This window comes from Urocitellus parryii, chromosome 11 (genome assembly GCF_045843805.1).
Source record: "Urocitellus parryii isolate mUroPar1 chromosome 11, mUroPar1.hap1, whole genome shotgun sequence".
In the NCBI taxonomy this organism is placed as follows: Eukaryota; Metazoa; Chordata; class Mammalia; order Rodentia; family Sciuridae; genus Urocitellus; species Urocitellus parryii.
The window spans coordinates 59,172,521-59,198,835 of NC_135541.1; the positions used below are offsets into that span (position 1 = coordinate 59,172,521).

The following is a 26,315-nucleotide window of genomic DNA, read 5'->3' on the forward strand; positions in this document are numbered from 1 at the left end:
AGCAACTCCTTGAATGAGAGACCCTGAGCAGAGTCATACCTGCCTCTGACCCATGAAAACTGGGTGGTAATAACTTTCAGTTGTTTTAAAGCCTCAAAGTTCGTGGAATTTTACAAAGCAAGAGAAAATGGATACACCCTTCTATGACATTTCCATCAAACTGTTCCTCTGTTTTACAGTCATAATAACTTCCCATTGTCTTTATCATACAATTCAATTTAATTAGCAAGACTTTTTGAGACCTGTGGGTCCTGATCACCTCCCTAGGCTCATTCCTTGTGAGGCTGATGCTCTCACGCCATTTCTGATATATTAAAATGCTGGAGCATCTTGAGGACAGCAGCTATCTCACTTCCCTCAGTTGCCTGATTCGCTGGCAAGCCTTTCATTAGTGTGCCCAGACTGGATGAGGCTGCTGTTCTCCTGGCTCCCAAGGAATCTAGTCCTTCCTCCTCTACAGCTCTCAGCACAGAGGTGTAATTACCTCCGTACCCATCTCTTCTGAGTACTCAGCTCTCTTCTTGAGCACACTGTTTTTATCTCACTCACCCCTTTTTTTTCCCCCAGGGTCTGGAACAGTGTTGACTGAGTGAGTGTACAAATTGGAAGACAAACTGTGCAGCGTCCAGAACACAGGAAAAGATGAACCATTGTCTGTTCCAACAAAGGGAGACTTGGTTTTGGATACCAGCCCACTCCACCATTAATTCCAGGTGCTAGATAATTGAGATCAAAGTCCAGGATGATTAAGATACAGAGCCCAGAGCCCTTTTCTCTAAGGACATCATCATGGTAATTAGATACTCCACCTGTATAGTTATCTTACTAGCTTCAAGGGGAAACTGCTGGGCATTCCAAGGGTGGAAGACAGAGCATCAGTGACCCCCTGGGAGTTTTCTCCCCAGAGAAACACTTCCCTGTACATTTCCATGGTCAGAATACCTACAAGTCCTTATATTCTCAGGAGCTCTGTGCCTGAGATGATATCAAAACTGATTAGACTCCACACAGAGTTTTCTCATGAAGGATATTGCTACAGCAGCCAGGAATCCTGTGTCTTATCACAGGACTTTCCCAGCAGTCTGGCATTCCGTGTCTTTGCACAGAAATTTCCTAGCAGCCAGGCATTCTGTGTCTTTGCAAGAAACATTCTAGTCACCAAGCATGCCACAATTATGAAGTTTATCTGAGACTCCAATCTCAAGCAGAGCCTCTACATTTCCTAACTGTATCTTTTTCCTCTTGAGGAAAAAGAAACTTACTGGCACTTGGCATGCTGACGCTGAATGTTTGCTGCTTTGAGTTTCAGTTTCTTTTCTTGTCTCCACCCAGTGGCTGCTCCATAACTCAGACAAAATAATCAATCTTCCATTTAATCCTGAGCTGATCCAACTCTCAGCATCAGGTAAGCGGCTTCCAGCCATTTGGTTTCTTAGCTGTGTGAAGAAAACAGCCTGCTTGCTTTACTTTGAGAAAATAGCAAGGTAAAATTGCTTCTAACGATTGGACTTTCTCTTTCATTTGCTCTTTTATTTTCATGAAAATTTTACACACTGACAACTATAGAGAAGAAAAAAATAAACGCTAGTATATTCTTCATACGTTTCTATCAGATTTTAAATATGATTTTCTTTATTAGAATAGATTTTTTCCCTTAGAAAAACTATTACATATAAAGTTGAAGAAATCTCTAAATCTTCCTTGTACTATATCTCCTCTTCCCTTCCTTCCTAGAGAGAAACATTATCTAAATTTTGGTGTACATTTATTGTCATGCTTATTTTTATGCTTTTGCTGTGTGTGTCTAGTATTACTTAGTATGCTAATATTTTATGAAAATTGTATTATATTGTTTTTCATTATCAATTTATTTTTTTTACTCAAAATTAACTATTCAAGCTTCATTTATGCTGACATGAATAGTGCTAGTTCAATCACTTTGCTGTTACTTTCACTGTGTAAATGTGTCAAAATTCATATGTCCAACCTTCAAATGTCATTATGACCAAGAATGGCATGAATATATTTCTCTAAAACTGCATATGTTTATCAGGACAGTGTTAACATTCTGGACTCCTCATATCTTGATCAACTATTAGTATTTCTGGACTTCTGTTTTGATGTGGAGTGAAACTCTGTTTATAGTTGTTTACAGTTTCATATTTTAAGAAAGATTGTTTGGGTGACTTCATCTGTGAATTTCCTTTTCATCTACTTTGACTGCTTTTTCTACTATGTTGTTTATGGTTTCCTTATTTCCTTGAAGAGATTTTTTTATGTATAATGTTTATGGAATAAAGATGTGTCAAAATAAAAAATAAAAAAAAGGACAGGGGTTGTGTCTCAGTGGTAAAGCATCCCTGGATTAAATCCCCAGTAAAAAACAAAAACAAAACAACAACCAAACAACAACAACAACCAAAAAAGAAAGAAAAAAGACTAATCAGTTATGTTGACTGGACTTGGCTTAAGTCCTAACCTCCTCCCTTTCCTGCTTGTCCCATGCTTGCTTGTCTGGAGTTGCACATCACTATAATTAATGCCTCTGTTTATGAGACTCATTTAGCTTTGTTTCCCAGGGGCCCCTGGCTATGAAATTGATCAGTGACAAGGCTATTTATTTTTGTGTCACTGTAATATTTCATTATAATTTTAGATTATTGAAACTATTAAAAGTTGCTATTTTTTTTCCTGTGAAATATCATGTGAAATTCAGGATTATCTTATTATAGATAATAGAAAGAATGTTCTTGGGCACTTGAATGAGTTTGCACTAAATTTGAAGATGAAGTTTGTAGAATATTACATCATTTTCAAGAAGGCTCTAAGCTGACGGTGTGAAATTGCAGCTTTATTCTTTTTCTTGAGATTGCTGTAGCTATTTAGGGTCAAGCATGTTTCTACATGAATTTTAGGGTCTTTTCTTCTATTTCCTCATAACAAATCTCACTTTATCATTAGGAATGATCTTGTTATATGATTTAAATTGAACTTGCTAGTATTTTGTTGAGGCTTTTTGCATGTAAGTTCATACAGGATATAGGCCTGTTCTTTCGAATAATGTTATCTGACTTTGGTATCAGGACAATACTTAACTTCAAAAATGAATTTAGAAGTATTCCCCACATTTCAATTTTTTGGAAGATTCTGAGAAATCTTGGTATTCTTTCTTCCTTAAATGTTTGTAGAAAACAGTCAAGAAACAGTCTAGTATTAGTCTTTTCTTTGTTGGAAGACTTTTTATTACTGATTCAATCTACTTTCTTGTTTTTGACTATTCATATTTTCTATTTCCTCATGACTCTGTAGATTATATGTTTTTAGAAATTTATTCATTTCTCCTATGTTATTTAATTTGTTGACAAATAAGTTTTAAAAACTGATTCGATGTATTTCTGTGGTATTGGTCATAGTTTTCTCTTTTAATTCTGACTTTATTTATTTGAGTCTTGTCTTTTTTTCCCTCAGCCTCTAAAGTTTTGCCAGCTTTGTCTTTTAAAAAAAACCACATTTTATTTTTATTTTTAAAATCATTTTTTTAATCTCTATGCCACTTGTTTATTCTCTGATCTTTATTATTTCCTTCCATTTGCTAACCTAGATTTTGGTTTGTTCTTGTTTAGAAACCTCTTCCCTGGAAAAAGGCCTTTAATTAGTTATCTCATTCTATCTTCTTGTATTAGTATTCTATGGTGCATAGCAATTCATCACAAATGTAGAAATACATGGATTATGCAGTCTCCAGGGGTCAGGATGTTTGGAATGGCTAGCTGGTTCCTTTGCAAGGTTGAAGTTGTGGGTAGAGTCGACCTGCAGCACGGATGGCTGCTATGGAATGGGTTTAGTTAAACATATGGAAGAAGCTGCAGGGAACAGATCAATCAAGACTTTCCAAAAGTAATCTCTGGTTCAAAATTAATAAAAAGGGAGGAAATGTGGGAGAAACAACTCTCAGGCTCATAACCAGTGTCTGTGAGCAGCTCAGGTGTGTGAGGAAAGCCTATGCACATACAGGCCTAGCAGACACAACTGCAAGAAGGAGCGCTCTGCTCTGGCTTAGCAGCTGAAGTAAAACCACTTCCTCACAATTGGTTGCCAGGGAAACCGAAGGCAGAGACTTGATGATCTAACCCACCATGGCTTAAGGTGATGAGTGAAGGGACCTGTATACCCAGTAGTGACTCTTCTGCCTTCTCAGACTGCTTGGCAGGCTCCCCTACTTCCCCATAGTACAGTTAGTTTTGATCTTGATGATGATTGGCTTCAACATATTGTACTGCTGGCTTATACAATTATGATTGGTAAACACGCCCTATGTGAACTATAAGCTCTTCTGTAATAAACAAGCTTGCTGGCAGCTCCCCACTTGCCTACTTTCACCCAGCTCCTGGTATCTGTGTCTTGACTCTGTGTCCCTGCCCCCTCCACTGAGTGAAGCCGAGAGGCAACATGCAACATGAAATCAAATTACCATTTCCATAGAAATTTTAGAATTACCTTACAACTGCCCATAAAATCTCATTAAGAGTTTAACATTGAATCTATTAGTATATGAACACATTATAAGGCCTTCATTTATTTAAGCTATATCTTATTTTGCTTAGTAATATTTTATAGTTTTCTGTGTACAGGCTTTATACATGTTTAAAACATTCCTTTAGTTAGACTTATTACTAGATTTATTTATTTTTTTTAGTAATGTAAATGGTACTTAAAATGTTTTATGTAAAACTGTGTTGGTACAAGAAATAGGGGTCATAATAACACATTGGCCTTGTGTTTTAGTCTGTTTTGTGCTGCTGAAACATAATACCAGCTGGGCATGGTGGTGTAAGCCTTTAATCCTAGCAGCTCAGAAGACTGAGGCAGGAGGACTGAGAGTTCAAAGCCAGCCTCAGCAATTTAGCAAGGCCCTGAGCAACTCAATGAGACCCTGCCTCTAAATAAAAATTTAAAAAGGGATGGGGATGTGGCTCAGTGCTCCTGGATTCAGTTCCTGGTACCAAAAAACAAACCAAAACAAAAGAACCAAAAAACCAGAATACCAGGGGCTGGGTAATTCATAAAGAACAGATATTTATCTCTTACAGTTGTGGAAGCTAGAAAGTCCAAGGTCGTGGAGTCTGCATCTGGCAAGGGCCTTCTCATCATGTCATCCCATGGTAGAAGGCAGAAAGACAAGAGACATTTATGAGAGAGAGCAAGAGATTGAACCCTTGGCCTACAGTCCTTTTATAATCAGCATTAATACATTCATGGCCTAAAATCCCTCACTAGGCCCACCTCCCTATACTGTTGCATTGAGGATGAAATTTTCAACACACGTTTTTTGTAGCATTCATTGAAACTGTAGCACCCTTTATTTAGCAGTCTTGTGCCATGGGGTGAATTGGATCTATAATAGCTGCTAATTTGTTTGGGTCAACTGGTAACTTTTTTCTGAGTTTCTGAAGTAAAAGCTTATGTCATTTGTTTTCATCCTTTCTTCTTTTCATCTGTTTAAAGACATATAACTTTATATCATTTTCTAGCTCCATTCCATAAGTTTTGACAAGGATATTTTTATGCTTTTAATTTCATTAAGATTTGTCTCACTAATGGATTATTTAAAAGTGTATTTTATTTTTTAATGTATGGGTAGCTATACTAATTATGATATCTAGCTTATATTCTTATTCAAAATTTAGTGCTTTGACTATTTTGAGATTTTATTGTTTTGGGAGGATCATAGCACCATGTTCATATTTGCTATATGCTGGCTTTGTTTTTTTCTGGTTCTCTGGTTTTTTCTGGTTCTCAAAATTAACCAATTTTGCTATATGTGTTAGTTTTTTTTGTTGTTGTTTCCTCTTTCATTATCTTTTGGCCTCAGTGCTTCAGTTTAGAATATATATATATATATATATATATATATATATATATATATATATTTACAGTTAAATGTATTATGTTAATTATTAATTTGTATATTTTTAAATTCAGAATTTCTTTTCTTATTCTTATTTTAAAATTTTACTGTCAATCATACAATCTTTACTTAAAATTATTTGAACACACCAACTATAGTAACTTTTAAATTATAATTATTACCAAGTATTAATCGTACAAATTAATGGGTTTCCTTTAAAAATTCAATTTTATTTTATGTTTTATACAAGTAGAGCACAACTTTTCATTTCTCTGGTCATACATAATGTAGAGTCACACTATTCATGCAACCATGCCTATAAATAGGGGTAATAATGTCCATCTCAATCCATTATCTTCCCCCACCACATACACCCTCTCTTCCTCTACCTCCCCTCTGCTCAATCCTAAATTCTTCCATTCTTCCCTTGCCCTCCCCCACCCATTTTGGATCAACATCCACTTATCAGAGAAAACATTTGGCCTTTGTTTTTTTGAGATTGGCTTACTTCGCTTAGCATGATATTCTCTAACTTTATCCATTTACCTGTAAATGTCATAATTTCATTCTTATTTAAGGCTAAGTAATATTCCATTGTGTATATATACCACAGTTTCTTTATCCACTCATCTATTAAAGGGCATCTAGGCTGTTTCCACAGTTTAGTATTATGAATTGAACTGCTATAAACATTGAGGTGGCTGGTTTTAAGTCCTTTGGTATAGACTGAGGAAATTAATGGGTTTCTTTGTGATATTTTCTTATATTCATATAACAAACTTAAATCATATCCATTTTCCCTATTACCCTCTCTTATCCCCTTCCCTCTTGACCAGATACCTTTCCCCTTCCTTAATAGTTTTTCTATTTTCATATCATCTTTTAAAAAATCTAGATTACACATGAGAAAAAACATGTAATACTTAAATTTCTGAGTCTAGCTTGTTTTACTTTACATGATGACCTCCAGTTCCATCCATTTTCCTGCAAATGACATGATATCATCCTTCTTTATAGCTGAATAATGCATTATTATGTACATATAGCACATATGCTTTATTCATTTATCTGTTGGTGGGCATCTAGGCTAATTCCAGAACTTGGCTATTGTAAATAGTGCTTTGATAAACATGGATATGAAGATATATCTATTGTATATGGATCAGTGGATCAAAGACTTTAACATAACACCTGAAACTCAGAAACTACTAGAAGAAACATGTGGTGTGATCCTCTAAACCTAGTTGGGTTTGATTACTTCAGGCATATATACTCAGGGGTGGTAGAGCTGGATCGTATGGTAGTAAAATTTTTTAGCTTTCTAAGGAATCTTCATGCTGATTTCCACAGTGGCTGTACTTATTTACATTCCAATCAACAGTGTATAAATGTTCATCTTGTTGTTGTTGTTTTTATACATATTTACTAGCACTTCTTATTTTTTAATTTTCTTGATAATTGTCATTCTTACTGGAGTGAGCTGGATTCTCATTGTGGTTTTGATTTGCATTTCCTTGATGGACAGAGGTTTTGAATATTTTTTTTTCATATAATTATTGGACATTTATACTTCTTTCTATCTTCTAGTGTCTTCTTTAATTTCTTTCTCCAAAGTTTTAAAGTTTTCCATGTAGAGGTCTTTCACTTCCTTACTTAGGTTTATTCCTAAGTATTTTTTTTTAGGGTATTTTAAATGGGATTATTTTCCTAATTTTTTTCTAGAGAGTTCTTTTTTATTGATATGTAGAAAAATTACTTATTTTTTGTACATTGATTTTTATATTCAGTGATTTTGCTGAAATTGTTTTTCAGTTCCAAAAGAATTTTGGTGAACTCTTTGGTTTTTTAGGTATGGAGTCTTATCTGCAAACAGCACTACTTGGATCTTCTACTTTCCCTTTTATATCCATTTTATTTCTTTCTCCTGCTGAATTGTTCTGGCCAAAAATTCTAGTACTAAAGCTAATGAGAGCAGTGATAGGGAATATCCTTGTTTTGCTCTTGATTTTAGAAGAAATATTTTCAATGATCTTCCATGCAGTATGATGTTGCCTATTGGTTTTTCATGTATTGCCTTTATTATGTTGAGGTATGATCCTTCTATACCTAGTTTATTCAGGATTTTTATCCTAAAGGATAAAAACCCCTAAAGGGATTCGGATTTTATTGAAGGTCTTTTTTTTTCTGCTTCTTTTGAGATGATCATTTGATTTTTGTTCTTAATTCTCCTCTATTGATTTCTGTATGTTGAACCTCACTTGAATCCCTTAAATGAAACCAATTTAACCATGATATACTTTTTAATATGATTTTGAATTTAATTTGCAAGTATTTTTTTGAGGATTTTTGCAAATATGTTCATGAAAGACATTAGTTTCTAGCATTATCTTATTATTGTGTTCTTACCATATTTTGGTAACAGAATGAGTTTGGGAACTTTTCCTCTCTTTCTATTTTATGGGATACTTTGAGGAGATTTGATTATAGTTCTTTAAATATCTGGTCAAAATCAGCAGTGAATCCACACTGGTCCTTGGCTTTTCTTTGGGAGGTTTTTATTACTGTTTCAATCTCATTACTTGTTAGTGATCGATTTAAGTTATTTATATCCTGTTGGTTTAATTCTAAACATATATGTCTAGAAATTTTTCTATTTCTTCTAGATTTTCCAATATGTTATCATGTAAATTTTCAAAGTATTCCTTAATGTTTCTCTGGATTTCAGTGGTATTTGTTGTTGTGTTCCCCCTTTACCTCAAATTTGATTTTATTTTATTTTTTGGATCTTTACTCTCTCTCTCTCTCTCTATTTTTTTAAGTTTAGCTAAGAGTGTTTATATTTTTGAAGAACCAACTCTTTGTTTTATCAATCTTTTGCACAGTTGCTTTAATCTATTTCATTCATTTCTGCTCTGCTCTTCATTATTTCCTTCATTCTGCTGATTTTGAATTTGGTTTGTTCTTGCTTTTGTTAGACTTTAAGATGCATTTTATGTTATTTATTTGAGGTTTCTCTCTTTATATAATGTAGGACTTCTATCTGTAAACTTCCCTGTTATAACTGCTTTTGCTGTGTCCAATAGGTCCTGGTAGGGTGTGTTCCCATTTTCATTTTATTTTGGGAATTATTCAATACCCTCTGATTTTTTCAGTTGACTTACTGGTCATTCAAAAGTGTATTGTTCAATATTTATGTGTTTTGTGTGCTGATAAAAAGGATGTGTATTCTTCAGCCATTGAACGAAATATTCTTTATAGATTACTATTAAGTCCATTTCATCTATAGTATAATTTATTCTGAAATTTCTTTGTTGACTTTTTTTGGGGGGCAAGGGGGGAGGCGGTCTGGAAGATCTATCTACTTGTGAGAATGGAGTTCTGAGTCACCACTATTTTTGTGTTGCTGGGCCTGTCTATGCCTTGATGTTCTGTGGCATTTGTTTTGTAAAATTGGGTACTTTGGAGTTTGGTGCCTATATATTTGCAATCATTATATCTTCTTGATAGGTTCTTCCCTTTATCAGTATGTGTTATATTCACTTTCTTTGTCTTTTCTGACCAATTTTTATTTGAAATTCATATTTTTTTCTGATATGAATACTGCTACTTCTGCTTGATTTTGGATTCCATTTGATTGGCATATCGTTCTTCATCATTTTACTTTCAGTCTCTTTATTCTTTGCTGAGGTGAGTTTTTTGCAGACAGCAAACAAGTTGGATTCTTGCTTTTTAGATCCAATCAGTCAGTCTGAATCTTTTAGGTAAGAATTCAGATTATTTACATATAGGGATATTATTGAAAAGTAAAGATAAATATTGGTTTTGTCATCTTTTTTTTCCTGATTGTTTTGAATGATCTATGTTAGTTTCCTTTTCCCTTGATCATCTGAAAGGTTTAATGTTTTACTGAATTATTCATGCTGGAATCCATCTTAATTCTCATTTGTTCATATACTCTTCTAGTAAGATTTATTCTTTCCTGTGCTCTCACAGTTGTGTTTCTCTTGCTTTGTCTTCTGTGTATAGGACTCTTTTTAAGTATCTTCTGCAATACTGGCTTATTGCTCACAAATTCCTTTGGTTTCTGCTTTTCCTTGGAGTCTTTTGTTTCACCTTTGATTCTGAAAAACAAATTTACTATAGATAGTAATCTAGCAGTTTTTTTTAATTTTCATGGCTTGAGAAACATTATTACATACTTTTTTGTTCTTTAGATTTTCTTCTAAGAAGTTTGTTTACCTTTATGAGCAACTTAGTGTTTCTCTTTTGTAACTTTCAATATTCTTTCTTTGTTCTATACTTTGTTAGTTTGACTAATACATGAGGAGATACTTTTCTGGCTAATTCTTCATCCAGATAAAATTCATTTTGATTTTGCAACAAAAATTATTGACAGTCCAAATTCTTGTTCACCTTAATCCAAACAAGGACTGAGATTGCTGAACGATCAAATCTGTTTGTTTCTAGTACACCCTTACGTCTTCCTTATGGCTCTTCAGAATTCTAATCCACAACCTGGGCTGTGAAAGGTTTCTAAGACACCCTCCTTGCTGCACACCAAAGAAGCTCCTTTTTTTTTTTTTCCTCCTCTTAGCTTATAAGTCTAGCAGAAGCTTTGCTTAATTTCTCAAGTGACTTTTCTAAAGTTAACAGCCACACCTCAGGAAAATGTGCTCTCAAATGCCCATCTTACCTCTATTAACTTTTCCAACTCTTAGCCTGTCACATAATTCCTCCCTCTCTTGTGAGCTCTCTAATTCTTTTGAATACATGCATTTTTACAGTTTATCCTTTTTCTACCCTTTTTTTTCATTTAAATGACTGTTAATAGTTTAGTATGCTACTGTGGGACTTCTATATTTGTTAACTATTTCCATATTTTATTTTTTATTTGTGAGCTATTTTCTGTATAAATTCTTCAGTTTTATCTTCTAATTCATGGCTTGATAAACTTTGGCATGTGTTTATCTTTTTTTTATATCAGGAATTGAATTGAGGGGTACTTAACTATTGAGTCACATTCTTAGCCCCTTTTTCATTTTGAGAGTATAGAGTCTCACTAAGTTACTGAGGCTGGCTTTGAACTTGCAACCCTCCTGCCTCAGTCTCCTGAGCCACTGGGATTATGGTGTGCACCACCACACCTGGCCAGCCATCTGTTTTTGTAGTGAATATTTTTTTGGAACATGATCATTTTTTTAAAAAAAAAATTGTATTAATCCGTTTTTGTTACTATAATAAAATGCTAGAGACAGGTTAACTTTATAAAGAAAAGTGGCTAATTTAGCTCACTCTTCTAGAAGTTTAAGTGTATGATGCTGGCATTGACTTGGCTCTGGTGAGGGACTTCTTGGCTGCATCACATACACCTCACATGGACTGAACATTGTGAGAGCATATGTGTGAAGAAAAAAAACACATTGCTAATAGGAAGTCAAAAGAACTGAATGGGGCCAGCTCAGGCTCTTATAACAACCCTTTCATTAGAACTAACCAAGGTCGTTCTTTTATGAGGGCATGCTCCCAACTGACCTAGCAATATCTCACTAGGCCCCACCTCTTGAAGGTTCCATTTGCCAACATCACCACACTGAGGATGAAACTTCCAGTACATAAACCTTGAGACAAATCACATCCAAATTTTAACACAAATTGTGATTGCTTCTATTGTACAGTGACAATTTTGGGTAGTGCCAAGAATATATGACTCATAAAGCCTAAAATATTTGCTACCTAGTTCATTAAGAAGAAGTTTGTAGTGTTGTATGAAAGGAGATAAGGTCAGCACTCCCACTGACAAGGATGGAAGAGGCCCTTGGAGATAAAAAAAAAAAAAAAGATGCATACATTTAAGGCATTGCCGCCAACTTCATGGCATCAAGACATTTTTAAAAAATATTTTTATGTATTCATTTTTATGTGGTGCTGAGGATTGAGTCCAGTGTCTCACATGTGCCAGGCAAGTCTTTACTACTGAGCTACAATCCCAGCCCCATCAAAATATGTTTATTTGACCCAGTTATCCCACTCCTCAGCCTAGACCCAAAGAACTTAAAATCAGCATACTCTACTCATGTGGCCACATTGATGTTTGTAGCAATTCAATTCACACTAGCTAAGCTATGGAATCAACCTGGGTGCCCTTCAACAGGTGGATAAAGAAAACACGGTATATATACACAATGGAATAAAGAGGAATTTTATTCCATAAAGAGGAATAAAATTATGGCATTTGTCTGTAAATGGATGGAACAGAAGATTATCATGCTAAGTAAAAGAAAATGTTCCCTCTGATGTGCGGATGCTAACACAGGATATGGGGGAAGAATAGAAATTCATTGGATTAGACAAAGGGGAAGGAAGGGAAGATAGGAATAGAAAAGACAGTAGAATGAATCAGACATAAGTTTCCTGTGTTCATATATGAATACACGACCAGAGTAACTCCACATGATATATAATCACAAGGATAGGAAGTTATACTCCATGTATATATAGTATGTCAAAATCTATTCCACTGTCAAGTATATCTAAAAAGAAGAAATAAACAAAGAAGTTTGTAGACCTCTATTCTAATTGACTATTTTTTTATGTATCCAGTTTTCAGTTTATTCATCAACTGATGTTAAAATGTTAATATATTTCATTTCTAAGTTATTTTTTACATCAATCTATTATACTCTGTATGTTTTTGCTTATGGTATTAATAGTGTGTTTTAATTGGGTCAGAGAAAAAAAAACTCAACAGCAACTAAAACAGAAATCTGTGCTGTGCTGTGCTATGCTGGCCTCTCAACATATATAATTTTTTTCCCCTTTAGATACAGGATAATGGCAGTGACACCCAGGTTGACCTGGCTTGAAGAAAAGCGTTTACAGATTCTACTTGGAAATGCTTCTTTGAGTCTTCTTTATAAGGAGAGTGCTCATGGCTGTAGCATTGAAAAGATGGTTCAGAGGTGCAGTCAACAGGGACCCACTATAACAATGCTCTACCTTCAAAAATGTATTGTTGGTGCTTTAACAGTTGATCATATTCCTAAAATAGTTGACGATTCTGAAAAACAATGTGCTTCCATCTTTTTTATCTTTCAAAAGGATAGTTTAACTATAATGTCAACTTTATTTTTGAATCTACTGAAAGTTACGAGTGATTACCTGGAATTTTGCTCATCTGATAAGCTTAATTTCTGGATATATCCAAAGAAACGTGTATTCAGAAAACCTGATTTGTCAGTGAACAGAGTAGTAACAAAATCTTCCACTGACCTTCAGTACTTGGAATGTGAAGTTTTCCGAGTTGAAGGTATGTTATATTAGATAATTCTACATCCTATATTCTGGTTCTAGTCTTTTTTTCCCCCATAGATTATAATTGATCTACAAGACTAAGGAACAATGAGAGAAATAATCTGATTTTATGACAGATGATATACTTGGATAAACTCCTAAAGGAAACTTGGGAGACAAAAAGATTTTGAGTTTATCATTCAAAGAGTACAGATTGTTTTGAAAAGTTAAGAAGTATATATGTGGAGACAGAGATAAAGACAGAAATGTAGATGGAGGTGGAAAAGAGAGAGAGAGAGAGAGAGAGAGAGAGAGAGAGAGAGAGAGAGAGAGAGATGACTATTAGAGCAGGTGTGTTTTGACATATGACCTGACCTAAAGATCAGCCTTAGGACCTTAGGCATAGTTATGGAAGAGTTTTCAGAGAGATTCAACATGCAGAGAGGATTACTTTTGCTTCTCTTCTCATTATGCTGTAATGCCTAATTCCTAACTGAAAAACTTAAGAGTTATACAAGCAGATTCAGTGTCCTGCTTAGGAAGCAGACTTGTTCACATAAGAACATTCAATTGAAAAGCATATGCTTTGCTTATTTCCCATAGGAATTAAGAGTGATCTAGGCTGCATAAAGAAGATGATGACAGTCACACAGTATGTTATGTTCTTAATTAATCTATGGCTTATTTTATTTAGAATAATTGTATAAACTGATAATGAAATAGTAAGAATGTAAAATTCTATCACTTCAAATGACAAACAAAAATTGTTATTGACATAAAATATTCAAGGTAGTTTAGAGCATCAATAACAAAATCATTACCAACTTTGAAACTTCTAAGATCCACTTGATGACAATTGACTAATTTGACTTCATGTTTCACTCTGCACCTATTAGATTCAGGGTTTTCCAAGTAAAATCTGGATAATCACTTTAGGTAATTCTTTTGAATCCTCTCCTTAGGAGAAGAGTTTTGGGGGAAACTTAGTTAATTTTAAAAACTAAGCCCTATTTCTTCAATCTTTACAGATGCTACATTACATATATTTTATTTTAATTTATCCTTAATAGACTATATTTTACTGAAAATAATAACCCACCTTCAGTGTTTTTGCTATTTCTCATTAAATTTTTTTGTGGTCTCGGGCTAATAGTGTAATAAGAGTTTGATTGCCGGTTAATGAGTGTGTTAGAGATAAATGTATTTTTTTTTAAATCACAAAATACCTAATCATAGATATTTAATATCATTCTATAGAAGGTACTACTACCAAATAATAAGTAAGCAACTAAAACCATCCTTAGAAAGGGAAGAAAAGAGAAGTTGTTCTTTATGAAGTTTGGCTGTTGTTTTTAACTATTACATTTTAATAGGCACAAAAAGAAGCTCCTAGAAGACCTCAGAATCTACAAGCCCCATGCAGACTTGGTTTCAAAAATTCGTATTCTCCTCCTGGGTCCAGTTGGTTCTGGAAAGTCCAGTTTTTTCAATTCAGTGAAGTCTGTTTTCCATGGCCACACAACTCGCCAAGCCCCAGTAGGGTCTGATAACACTAGTATTACTGAACAGGTAAGTTATTCCAGAATTCTCTAAGGATTTTGTTTATTGGTTACCATTAATAGACTTATGCATTATTTGCTGTTTTCTCTTATAACATAAGCTCTCTTCTTAATCTACCAATAGTTACATGCGGAGTCAAATGTGAAACAGGAATAAAAGTTGAATCAGAATTACCTCCTTTGAATAATGTTATCCAGAGAAGTTTTTGGCTTTTTTATGGATGCAAGAAGAAATTATAAGAAAAATACCATTTTTTTTGGTTTTTGTTGTAAGAACAAAATTTTTAAAATATGGAAATATTTGTCTGTTATTTTTGATGTCCATTTTTACTTCTGCCCCCACATGATTTTACCAGGCTTGAAATCTTTTCAGTTTTTCTTTTGTATAATAATGAAATGCAATACTATAAAATACAATAATTTTTTAGTATGTAAGTCCAGCCTTAAGAAATGGTCATGAAAACAAAATATTCATTTTGGTAAGTCATATGTCAAGGAATAAATCTATCTATGCTCCTAAAAATGACCTTATTTACAAGCAAATGTATTTAAGGAAATATGTACTCATCTTTATTGTTGCTCTAAAGAGCTATAAATTAGGGTGCAACATTTATCTAGAAACTTCTTTATCATGCTTGTTATGTTGTAAAATCAAACAAAAAGTAATAAAGGGAATGGATAGAAAATTTCATAATTGGGGTGTATTTTTCTGCTAACTATAATATCATTTGATGGGAAATATGTTGTGCATTGTCAATGCAGATTTAGCACAGGCAGTAAGAGTTCCATTCAGCATATGTGTTTCACTTAATAAATTAAAGCATTTTCTAGGATTTTCATGAAACACATCTTTTTTTCTTGATGGTGACTAGATTCTTTTTGAGCAGATTTATTTTAACGTATCAGCCTAGGCTCAGAATCTAAGATAAGATACTTCAGTTCATTAAGCATTAATTGAAATATTTAAAATTAAAATTCAGTTCATTAAGCATTAACTGAAATGTTTCTATTTGCTAAATATTGAAATGGCATTAGAGAACTAAATATAAAAGAATATTTGGTCTCTTTGCTCAAGGATTTCAGAATGTAGCAGGTAATAAATAAGTATTATTCAATGTGATAGATGCTCTGATAGTGGTTTTATTCAGAACATAATGTTTCTTCTTTCTTTATAAGTCAAAACCCTAAAAATATTATTTCAAGAGAAAATTTAGATCCTATACTCTAAATGGAATTGAAATACTATATAAATTGAAGTAATATAGGGTAGAGTTTTTGTGAGGGAAACAGTATTTTATTGCTTGGAAACCCTTCTCTTTGAACAACTGAAGTGGTAAAGGAACCAATTTAATGGTTAAGAAATTATGAAAGTACATATTGGTGTTCCTGAAGTTTTCAATATACTTAATGATTTATGTAATGCTTTTAATGAGTAAGACTCATTCTCCAGGATCATAATCTCAGTGAGATTATTCCTAGGTATTTGATGGGCTAATGGGAGTTTTTGACTTCAAGGTGGACTACAATCTGCCAAAGACAGGTTCTGTACTTTCTGGTTTGGAAGTAATATTGTACAAGTGCTGTCTCCACTAATGGAAAAATTGTGATTAAGTGTCTGGAGTCTCTAAAAACTTTTTTTTTCTTTTTAGTTCTTCCCAAATCCTTCATATCTGTTCCTATGTTAGAAGTGTATCTATCCAAAAAAATAAATAATAAAAAAATTTTCAGAGGTCTTCTGAAAAACATTCTTGTGAACACATTGAGTTTACCTAGGAAGAAAATTTGGTTAAAGTTGTTCTTCTTAAAGTAAATTTGTGAATGCAGGGTTGTCCCTGAGATACTTTAAGGATATCTGTGAGTTTAGAACTATTTTTAGAATAATTGTAAGATGATTTTTGCTTTTTATAGTGTACCAACATTTGAACTGGTTATACAAATGTAGTTTTACTTGCTGATACCTTAGTACAAATCAAGCTGTGGCCTCCAACAATGTAATTTTCCCCACTACTGTGCTGATAGGAAAAAAAAATCCCCCAAATATCAGCTTTATTTAATAATATTCTTGAAGAATCACTAACAATGATTAATTTTATAATTGTTTCTTAAATTTTGAACATACATCATGGTAATACTCTGTGATGCAATGTGAAGGGCATGTAAGGTGCTTCTAAAGCATAATGAGATACAGAGGCTGTCTTTAGGAACAGAACTTTAGAAATGTAGTTTTGAACTAAACTTTTTTTCATATGACATCAAGTTTACAAGGTAAGACTGATTATCCACCTGCATATTCATACTTGGATATTTGACACATTTTTAAAAATGTACAAAGTGAGACTATCACTCCAAGGGAAATAATAAGACAGTCTTTGCTGCCAATAATAAAATTTAATCTTTTAAGAAAATTAGAAATATAAAATATATAATAATAATATATAAAATATATGATAATTTTTATATTATATATAATATAAAAATTATATCTACCACTCTGACCTTGACAGATTCCCAACACCAAGAGAGAGATATGATGTGATTAGTGGTGGTCTATATAAATGCATTGTTTCAATATTGTATGAGGTAAGTTGTCAATACTTAGAACATCAGGATAATGCAGAGAATAAATGTTCACAAATGATCAAAGTATCACGTTAAAATCATTTCTGAGGCTGGGGCTACAGCTCAGTGGTAGAGTGCTTGCCTCACTCATGTAAGACACTGGGTTTGATCCTCAGCACCAAATTTAAAAAAAAAACAAATAAAATAAAGGCATTCTGTCCATCTACAACTACAAAAAAAATTTAAAAATCATTCCTGGGCACAAGGTATATTCAAAATTTAAGATTGACCAGTAGATTTAATGTGACCAAGGATGAGATTATCACAGATTCTGCATTACAACAAATATTTAAGAAGTTGTCACTTGTGGAACTTTGATATATTATTAAAGAAAGATATCCATGATTATCTGAAAGCTATTGAATTACTCCTTCCTTTTCCTATTATATATGTATGTGAGGCTAGATTTTCTTACATACAGACATGTGTCACCTAATGATAGGAACATTAGGTGAAAAATGTATCCTTAGGTGATTTTGTCATTGTTTAAACAGCATAGAGTGTACTTATATAAACCTAGATTGTATAGTCTACTAATCAACAAAAATATGTGTGATTACCTATGGCTCCTAGGCTATAAACCTGTACCGCATGCTACTGTACTGAATGCTCTAGGCAATCATAACACAATAAACATAGAAACTATTTAGTAAAACTATAGCATATTGGTAAAAAAAATTGTGTTACTTACAGCGCATTTATCAGGAGTGGTGCATTTATTAGGGTTAGAAGTTACTGTGGGTGAGTCAGTGAGCGAGCAGTGAGTGAATGTGAAGGCTTAGGATACCACTATACACCACTGTAGACTTTATAAACTGTACATTTAGACTACACTAAATTTATAAAACAGTTTTGGGGGGCTAGGGGTGTAGTTCAGTGGTAGAATGCTTGGCTAGCATGCATGTGGGCCTGGGTTCAATCTCTTGCACCATACACAATTTTTTTTCTTCTATAATAAATTTACCTTAGTATTTTAATCAGTTTTTTTTTCTGCTGTGACTAAAAGATCTGACCAGAACAATTGTAGAGGAGGAAAGGTTTATTTGAGGGCTCATGGTCTCAGAGGTCTTAGTCTATAGAAGGCTGGCTGCATTCCTTAGGGCTTGACATGAGGAAGGACAGCAGTAGAGTGTGTCAGAGGGAAGCAGCTCACATGTCAATCAGAAAGCAAAGGGAGAGGTCTCCAGTTGCCAGATACAAATATACACCCCAAAGCCACACCCCAATTCCCACCTCCTCCAGCCACACCCTACCTCTTCAATTACCATTCAGTTAACCCCTATCAGGGGATTAATTCACTGATTGGATTAAGACCCTCACAACCCAGTCATTTCTCCTCTGAACCTTCTTGCATTGTCTCACATGTGAGCTTTTGGGGGACACCTCACATCCGAACCAAAACACTTAGATTACTATAACATTTTTAATCTATGAGCTTAAATTTTTAAACTTTTGACACTTTTGTAATAATATTCAGTTTAAACAGGAACACATCATATATCAAAATATTATCTTTCTTAATATCATTTCTTCACCATTTTTTAAAATTAATTTTTTATGATTTAATTTTTGTTAAGAACAAACATACACATTAGCTTAGGCCTTCACAGGTCAGAATAATCTGATGTTTTGTTTTTCACCTACACATCTTGTACCAGTGGAAGATCTTCAGGGGCAGTAACCTGCATTAAGCTGTTATCTCCTTATGATAATAATGCTTTCTTCTGAATTGTTTCCTGAAGGACCTGCTTGAGGCTGTTTAAAATTAACATTTTTGTAATAAGTGGAAGAGATACATTCTAAAATAATGACAAAAATAGTATAGTAAATACATAAACTAGTAGCATAGGCACTTATTGAGTATTAAATATCGCATACTGTATATGATTTTATCGCTATATTTTTAAGTAACAACAATACAGTTGTTTTTTTAACATCAAGATCACCACAAATGCATTGAGCTATGATGTCAGAAGGCAAAGGGTTTTTTTTTTTAGCTCCCTTATAACTAAAATTATACTTAAATTATACAAAGGTTGTATACAATCTCTCATTGACTAAAATATCATCATATGATGCCTGATGTGACTTCAGCTAATACAATTTGACACAACAGATTGAATCAGAAACAGATATGAGAATCCAAATATTGTCTATTAATTCAGACACTAAATTGATTGAGAAAACTAAGTCAATGCCATTCTTTTCTAAAATTGCTTTTGGAAAATACATTGATTTTTTTTTCCAAGAAAATGTTATTCAGCTTAACATTTATTCGGAATTTTATTTTTTAAGACATATGAGAAAAGGAAGGATAGATAGACACGTCAGAAAAGGAAGACTGAAGGGGTGGCAGAGTAAGCCCCTTCAGTGACCATATCTCTCCACAGAAACATCAATTTTGACAATTTTCCATTTATGAAAACACCTTCTCAAGAGCAAAGAAAACTAGGTGAGATATTACAGGACCTAGGGGTAGCACAATAATAAGACTGAAGAAGGTAGTAAGGAAAGTTTTACATGATCCTCAGTCCCTCACCCCAACCTCAGAAGCACAGCATGGAGAGAGGGAAGTGATCACCAGACTTTCCCTTGGGCTGTAGCACTGAGACTACTTTGGTAAAGTCCAGTTCCAGTACTCATATGCTGAGCCTCTGGATCATGGGGGGATAAAAGACAGCCCCAGACATCAATGTTGCATGGTGGACTTAGTCCCTGGCCTACACCACTGTTGGGGATCATGGATTCTGGACAGGCTTTAGCAGTGCAGAAGCTTCTGCAGCTCCAGGATTTAAGCTCACCATATCATCATTATGGCCACACTGAGTTTCAAGCTGCTGTCATGTTGTAGCACCACATTGGATGCAGTGTCTAGGCTTTGGAACCATGTCCCATGGTTTGCCAAGAAACTCTGGATGTGCTGACTATTGAAAGGCTTTCTTAGTGAAAGTCAGCCTGTGACTATTGGTATAAGGGCATATGTCTTCAAATGACCAGATATTAAGACACAGCCAGAAGGATCAAGAACAATCAGGGAAATAGTTTATCACCAAAAGTATTAAATCAGTTTTATTTTAACCACCCTATTAGGGTGAGAGACTGACTCTAAATAAATAGAAAGTATGTCCTACTGAACAAATAATTTAAAATATCAGTCCTAAGGAATCTCAGCAAACTTCAAGAAAACAAAATGAGAAGAACAGTGTGACCAGAATGAGAAATTGAATAGAAATTGGAAATTTAAAAAAAAATCAAACAATTTATGAAGCTGAAAAAATACATTGAAAAAATTTTAAAAATTCAGTGGACAGTATCAATAGCAGAATAGATCAAACACAGTATCTGTGAACTTGATAGGTTGTTTAAACTCTCAGAAAAGAAAAAATAATGGGAAGGAATAAAGAAGCTTATGGGACTTATGGGATGGCTTCAAAGGAAGAAATTTTGAGTCTTTAGAGATGGGAAAGATAAATATAAAGAGATATAAAATTATTTAAAGAAATAGTTTCATGAACCTTTCCATAGCCGAAGTAAGATATAACTATCCAGTTAAGGGAGGTCAAAGATCTGTAGTTAGATTTAATTCAAATAAGACTACCCTGTGGCATCATAAGCAACCTGTCAAAATTCAAATACAAAGAAGATTCTGAAATCAGTAACAGAAAAGCAAATGACACATAAAGGAGTTTCAAATCAACTACCAGAAGACGTCTCAGCAGAAACCCTACAGGTGAAGAGAGAGTGAGATAATGTATTCTAAGGGCTGACACAAGGACACTTTCTCCACAAATATTGTACCAAGGAATGAGGAATGTTGTCCTTCAGAAATGAAGAGAGGATAAAGGCTTTCTCAGGGAAATAAAAGAGGAAGTAGTTCATTACCATAGAAGAAATGCTAATGGGAATTACCGAAGTTAAAAGAGAAGCGCACTGCACTAGTGAGCAATTCAAACAGGCAACACTAGAAGACTCACTGATAAAAGGAGGTAAAGTCAAATTTAGAACACTCTAATAGTTTAATGGTTTGTAAATCACTTTAGTCTAAAAGTTAAGAGACAAAACTGTTACAAATAATAGGTACAATGATTTGTTAAGGGAAGTGTATTATAAAAAGATGTGGTGGAAACATAGAGGAGTAAAAACGAGGAGGATTTATTTTTATTTTTACTTTTTTGACTATGATAGTTAAATTGTCATCAATTTAAAAGTAACTTGTTATAGCTGGGCATGGTGGTGCATGTTATGTTATCTCAGTGACTTAGGAGGCTGAGGCAGGAAGAGTGCAATTTCAAGGTCAGTCTTAGCAACTTTGTGAGACGCGGGGTCTCAAAATAAAAATAAAACATAAAAAGGAAACTTGGAGGTAATGAGCCCCGGGGTATGATACCCAGTCTCAAAACAACAAACAAACAAACAAACAAAAACTTGTTATATAATAATATAGCCACATAGTAACCACAAAACTAAGACATGGGGCTTGAAATTTTTTTTTTTTTTTTTTTTAAAGAGAGAGTGAGAGGAGAGAGAGAGAAGAGAGAATTTTTTTTTTTTAATATTTATCTTTTAGTTCTCGGCGGACACAACATCTTTGTTGGTATGTGGTGCTGAGGATCGAACCCGGGCCGCACGCATGCCAGGCGAGCGCGCTACCGCTGAGCCACATCTCCAGCCCTTGAAATTTAACTTTATGGTACAGCAACACAACAGAAATACAAAGAATCCTAAGAAATTATTATGAAAAATACATGTCAACAAAATAGATAACATAGAAGAAACACAAATTCATTGATATAACCTTCTAATATTGAATAATTTAGAAGTAGAAAATTGGAATAGATGCAATACAAGTAAGGAAAATTCAGTCCACAATGTCTTCAAAGAGCAGCTAAGGACCTGATGGCTTCAATGCTGAATTCTTTTTTCTCCACAATTTTTAATTGGTGCATTATAGTTGTACATATCGATGAGATATGTTATTGCATATTTGTACATGCATACAACATGATGTTCTTTGGCTTCATCCATTTTTCTGCAGATGCCATAATTTTATTTTTCTTTGTGACTGAATAAAACTCCATTGTGTGTGTATGTATGTATGTATATATAACATTTTCTTTATCCATTTATCTGTTGATGGACAGCAAAGCAGTTTCTCATTTGGCTGTTGTGAATCCTACTGCTATAAACATGTTATCACTGTAGTAAGATGACTTTAAATCTTCAGGGTAAATACCTAGAGGATGGTATAGCTGGATCACTGCCAAATTTTACTAAACATTTAGAGAAGACTAATACCAATTCTTCTCAAATGCTTCCAAAAATTTGGAAGGGTACTTCAAAACTTATTTTATGAAGTCAGCCGTACCCTCATACTAAAGCCAGATAAAACAAAACAAAATCCAAACAAGCCCCAAAATAAACAAACCAAACTACAAAGAATAGAAGAAAAGAGAACTTTAGACAAATATATCCAAATCATTCCCATGATCAAGTGGGCTTTATCCAAAGGATGCAAGGATACTTCAATATATATATAATATATAAAATAATGAGACACATCACAGAATGAAGGATAAAAACCAATGATCATTTCAATAGATGCAGAAAAAGCTTCTGACAAAAATACAACATTCCCTTCTGATAAAAACTGAGTAATTTAGGTATAGAAGGATTGTACCTGAACACAATAAAGGCCATAGATGACAAACTCTCAGCTAATGTCATACTTATGAGGGATAGTTGAAAGTTTTTCCTCTAAGATCTAGAACAATGTAAGGATGCTTACTTAATCTACTTCTTTATTAAACATAGTACTAAAATTCCCAACTAGAGAAAAATTGAGAGAAATGAAAAGCATCCAAATTTGTAAGTTGTTAAATATTCCTGTAAACAAACATAATTTTATATATAGAAAATCTGCTAAAACTACTGAACTGCTTGTTAGAACTAATGAATGAATTTTAGTACAAATTCAGGTTACAAAGTCAAGAAGCAAAAATAAGTTGTATTTCTTCATACTGACAGTGAATTATATGAAAAAACAATCCAGAAAAAACAATTCTAACCAACAGTTATTAAAAATAATGTAGGAATAAATATAACCAAGGAGGTGAAAGATCTCTAAACTGAAAACTATAAAAGTGATGAAACAAGTTAAGACAAATAGATTGAAAGATAACCTGTGTTTATGATTGGAAAGTTAATATTGTTAAAATACCACACTACCCAAAATGACATGCAGATTCAATGCAGTCCTTGTTACATAAACCTAGACACATTTATTCTTCACAGAAATTTAAGAAATCTAAAATACATATGGAATCATGAAAGATCTGAAGTAGCCAAACAATCTTGAGAAAACAATAAAACCAGAGGCCTCATACTACCTAACTTAAAAATGCAATACAGATTTATAGTGAACCAAACAACATGGTACTGGCATAAAAACCAACACATAGACCAATGGAACAGAATAGAGAGCCCAGTAATAAATCTACATAGAAATATACAGTGATTTTCAAGAGAGGTGTCATAAGCACACAATAGAAAAAGGACAGTCTCTTCAATAATTCATATTAGAAAAACTGTATGAACAAGGCAAAAAATTGAAGTTTGACCATTTTCACACACCATATAAAAAATCGAACTTTAACTGGGTTAAAGATTTAAATGTTTTATCTCAAACTATGAAACTACCAGAATAAAACCTGGGGAGAAACTTTCATAATATTGGTTTGGATAGCCATTTTTTTTGGGGGGGGGGATGTGACACCGAAAACACAGACAACATAAAAAAAATAGACAAATGAAATTGCATCAGACCAAAAAGCTTCTGTATATCAAAGGCAACAGTCAACAAACTGAAGACATGATCTACAGAATGGGAGAACTATTTGCCAATTATACTTCTGAAAAAGAGTTAACATACAAATTATCCAAGAAACTCAAATAACTCAAAGGCAAGAAAACATTGCTTTACAAATTGGGCAAGGGACCTTAATCAGTATTTCTTAATAAAGAAAACACAGATGATTCTCAGATATATGAAGAAGTACTTGGCATCACTAATCATCAAGGAAACACAAATTAAAACCAGAATGAGATACTACCTCACCTATATTGGAATGCTTACTATCATAAAAGACAAAAAATAACAAGTGTTGGTAAAAATGAGAAAAAGTAATACTTGTGCTTTGCTGGTGGGAATGTTCAGACATTATTGATAACAGTGTGGAGTTTTCCTAAAAAAAACAAAAACAAAAAACTAAAAATTGGACTACAATATGACCAGCAAATCCACTACTGTGTGTACAGTCAAAAGAAATGAAATCAATATCTTAAAGAGACATCTGTATTCCCTTATTTATTACAGCATTATTCACAATAGGTAAGATGTGAAATCAATTTAAGTGTACAGCAGTGGATGAATGCAGAAATAAGATATAGTACACGTACGTGATGGAATATGGTTCAGGGATCAAAAAGGAGAAAAATCTGTCATTTGTGACAACGTGGATAAACCTAGAAGACATTATGCTAAGTGAAAGGCACAGAAAAAGAAATACTATATTATCTCAGATATGGAATCTAAAAACGTTGATTTCATGGAAGTAGATAGTAGAATGTTGGTTCCCAGGGGCCAGGTTGGTTTGACAGGTTTGAGGGATGTGTGTGTTGGCCAAAGGATATAAGGTTTAAATTAGGAAAAATAAGTTCAAGAGATCTGTTGCACAGCATGGTGACTACAGTCAATAACATTTTATTCTTAAAAATGCTAAGAGAGGGGATGTAAAATTTCTCATCACAAAAATAATGATATGAGGCTATGTATATGTCAATTTAGTCATTCCACAATGTATATATACTTCAAAACATTATGTTGTACAGGATAAATACTTATAATTTTATCTATTTTTTAAAAAAGAAACCTTAACTTTTTAAAACTTTAATTCATAGTATGTCCATTATCTATAGATAGAACCTCATATTGGAGATACTTAGTATTTTTTGAAGACTTTGAAAGGGTCCTGAGACTAAAATATTTGAAGACCACTGTGTTACAACATTCAACACTATCTGTTCTTTCTATTGTTCTGTCTTGAATATTAGTTAAAAAATGAATGTTAATGTGACTCCTTTACAGTATAGGATATATCCTGTTAAAGATGGAAAAGATGGACAATATCTTCCATTTATGTTGTGTGATTCCATGGGGTTGGATGAGACAGATGATGAAGGACTATGCGTGGATGACATACCCTACATCTTAAAAGGCTGTGTTCCTGACAGATACCAAGTAAGATTTCTTCAATTATAAGCCATTTCAAACCATTTTCATAACTACCCCACAAGACAATTTCAACTGTCACAATGTGACTCCAATATCAATTGACCACTTTAGATGAGTTAGTACACATGTAAGAAAAGCAGAGTCACTGCTGTTCTTGTCTATACCATTGAGAAATAAAGCCGAAAGGCAAGAATTTTCTCCTCTCAATTCAAGGAAAAGGTCATGGGGATATTGTTTATATCACTCTTTATAATTATGTGAATCAACAGTAAAGTTGTAGTTTAATTTCTTATTCTTTTTTTTGATCATCTAGGCAATATATTGAACAATTAACCACATTATTTTGAAATACTATACCATAAGTGCTTAGAATTTACTAGTACAAACCTATATACAAAGGTCATTTGTGACAACATGGGTAGACCTAGAAGATATTATGCTAAGTGAAAGGCACAGAAAAAGAAATACTAGAAATACAAAGGTTGGCTCTGCTGCTAATTAGATATGCTCCTACAAACAAGTTAACATACTTGTCTCTCCATGTCTTCATTTTAAATATATGAAATAGTGTCCACTTCAAAGGGTGGCTAATATTAGGTGAGCTTATACACTGCAAACACTCAAAAAGTTAACCTTTATTGTATTTCCT

General features: G+C 33.6%; 1 protein-coding gene and 1 pseudogene across 4 annotated transcripts in view; both read left to right on the top strand.

Moving 5' to 3' along the window:
- The first annotated feature begins 1,330 nt into the window (after nucleotides 1–1,330).
- The window catches only part of Ifi44l (interferon induced protein 44 like), a 31,171-nt gene continuing 6,186 nt past the window's right edge, over nucleotides 1,331–26,315 (top strand). For 2 of the 4 annotated variants that reach the window (XM_077791255.1, XM_077791256.1), the window contains exons 1-5: nucleotides 1,331–1,405; nucleotides 12,730–13,214; nucleotides 13,802–13,850; nucleotides 14,572–14,767; nucleotides 25,520–25,672. In XM_077791255.1, coding sequence (XP_077647381.1) covers nucleotides 12,740–13,214; nucleotides 13,802–13,850; nucleotides 14,572–14,767; nucleotides 25,520–25,672 — 873 coding nt within the window. In that variant the 5' untranslated portion in view covers nucleotides 1,331–1,405; nucleotides 12,730–12,739. The other 2 variants (XM_026409754.2, XM_077791257.1) reach the window with 2 other exon arrangements.
- LOC113197817 (U6atac minor spliceosomal RNA) lies at nucleotides 11,667–11,799 on the top strand (annotated as a pseudogene).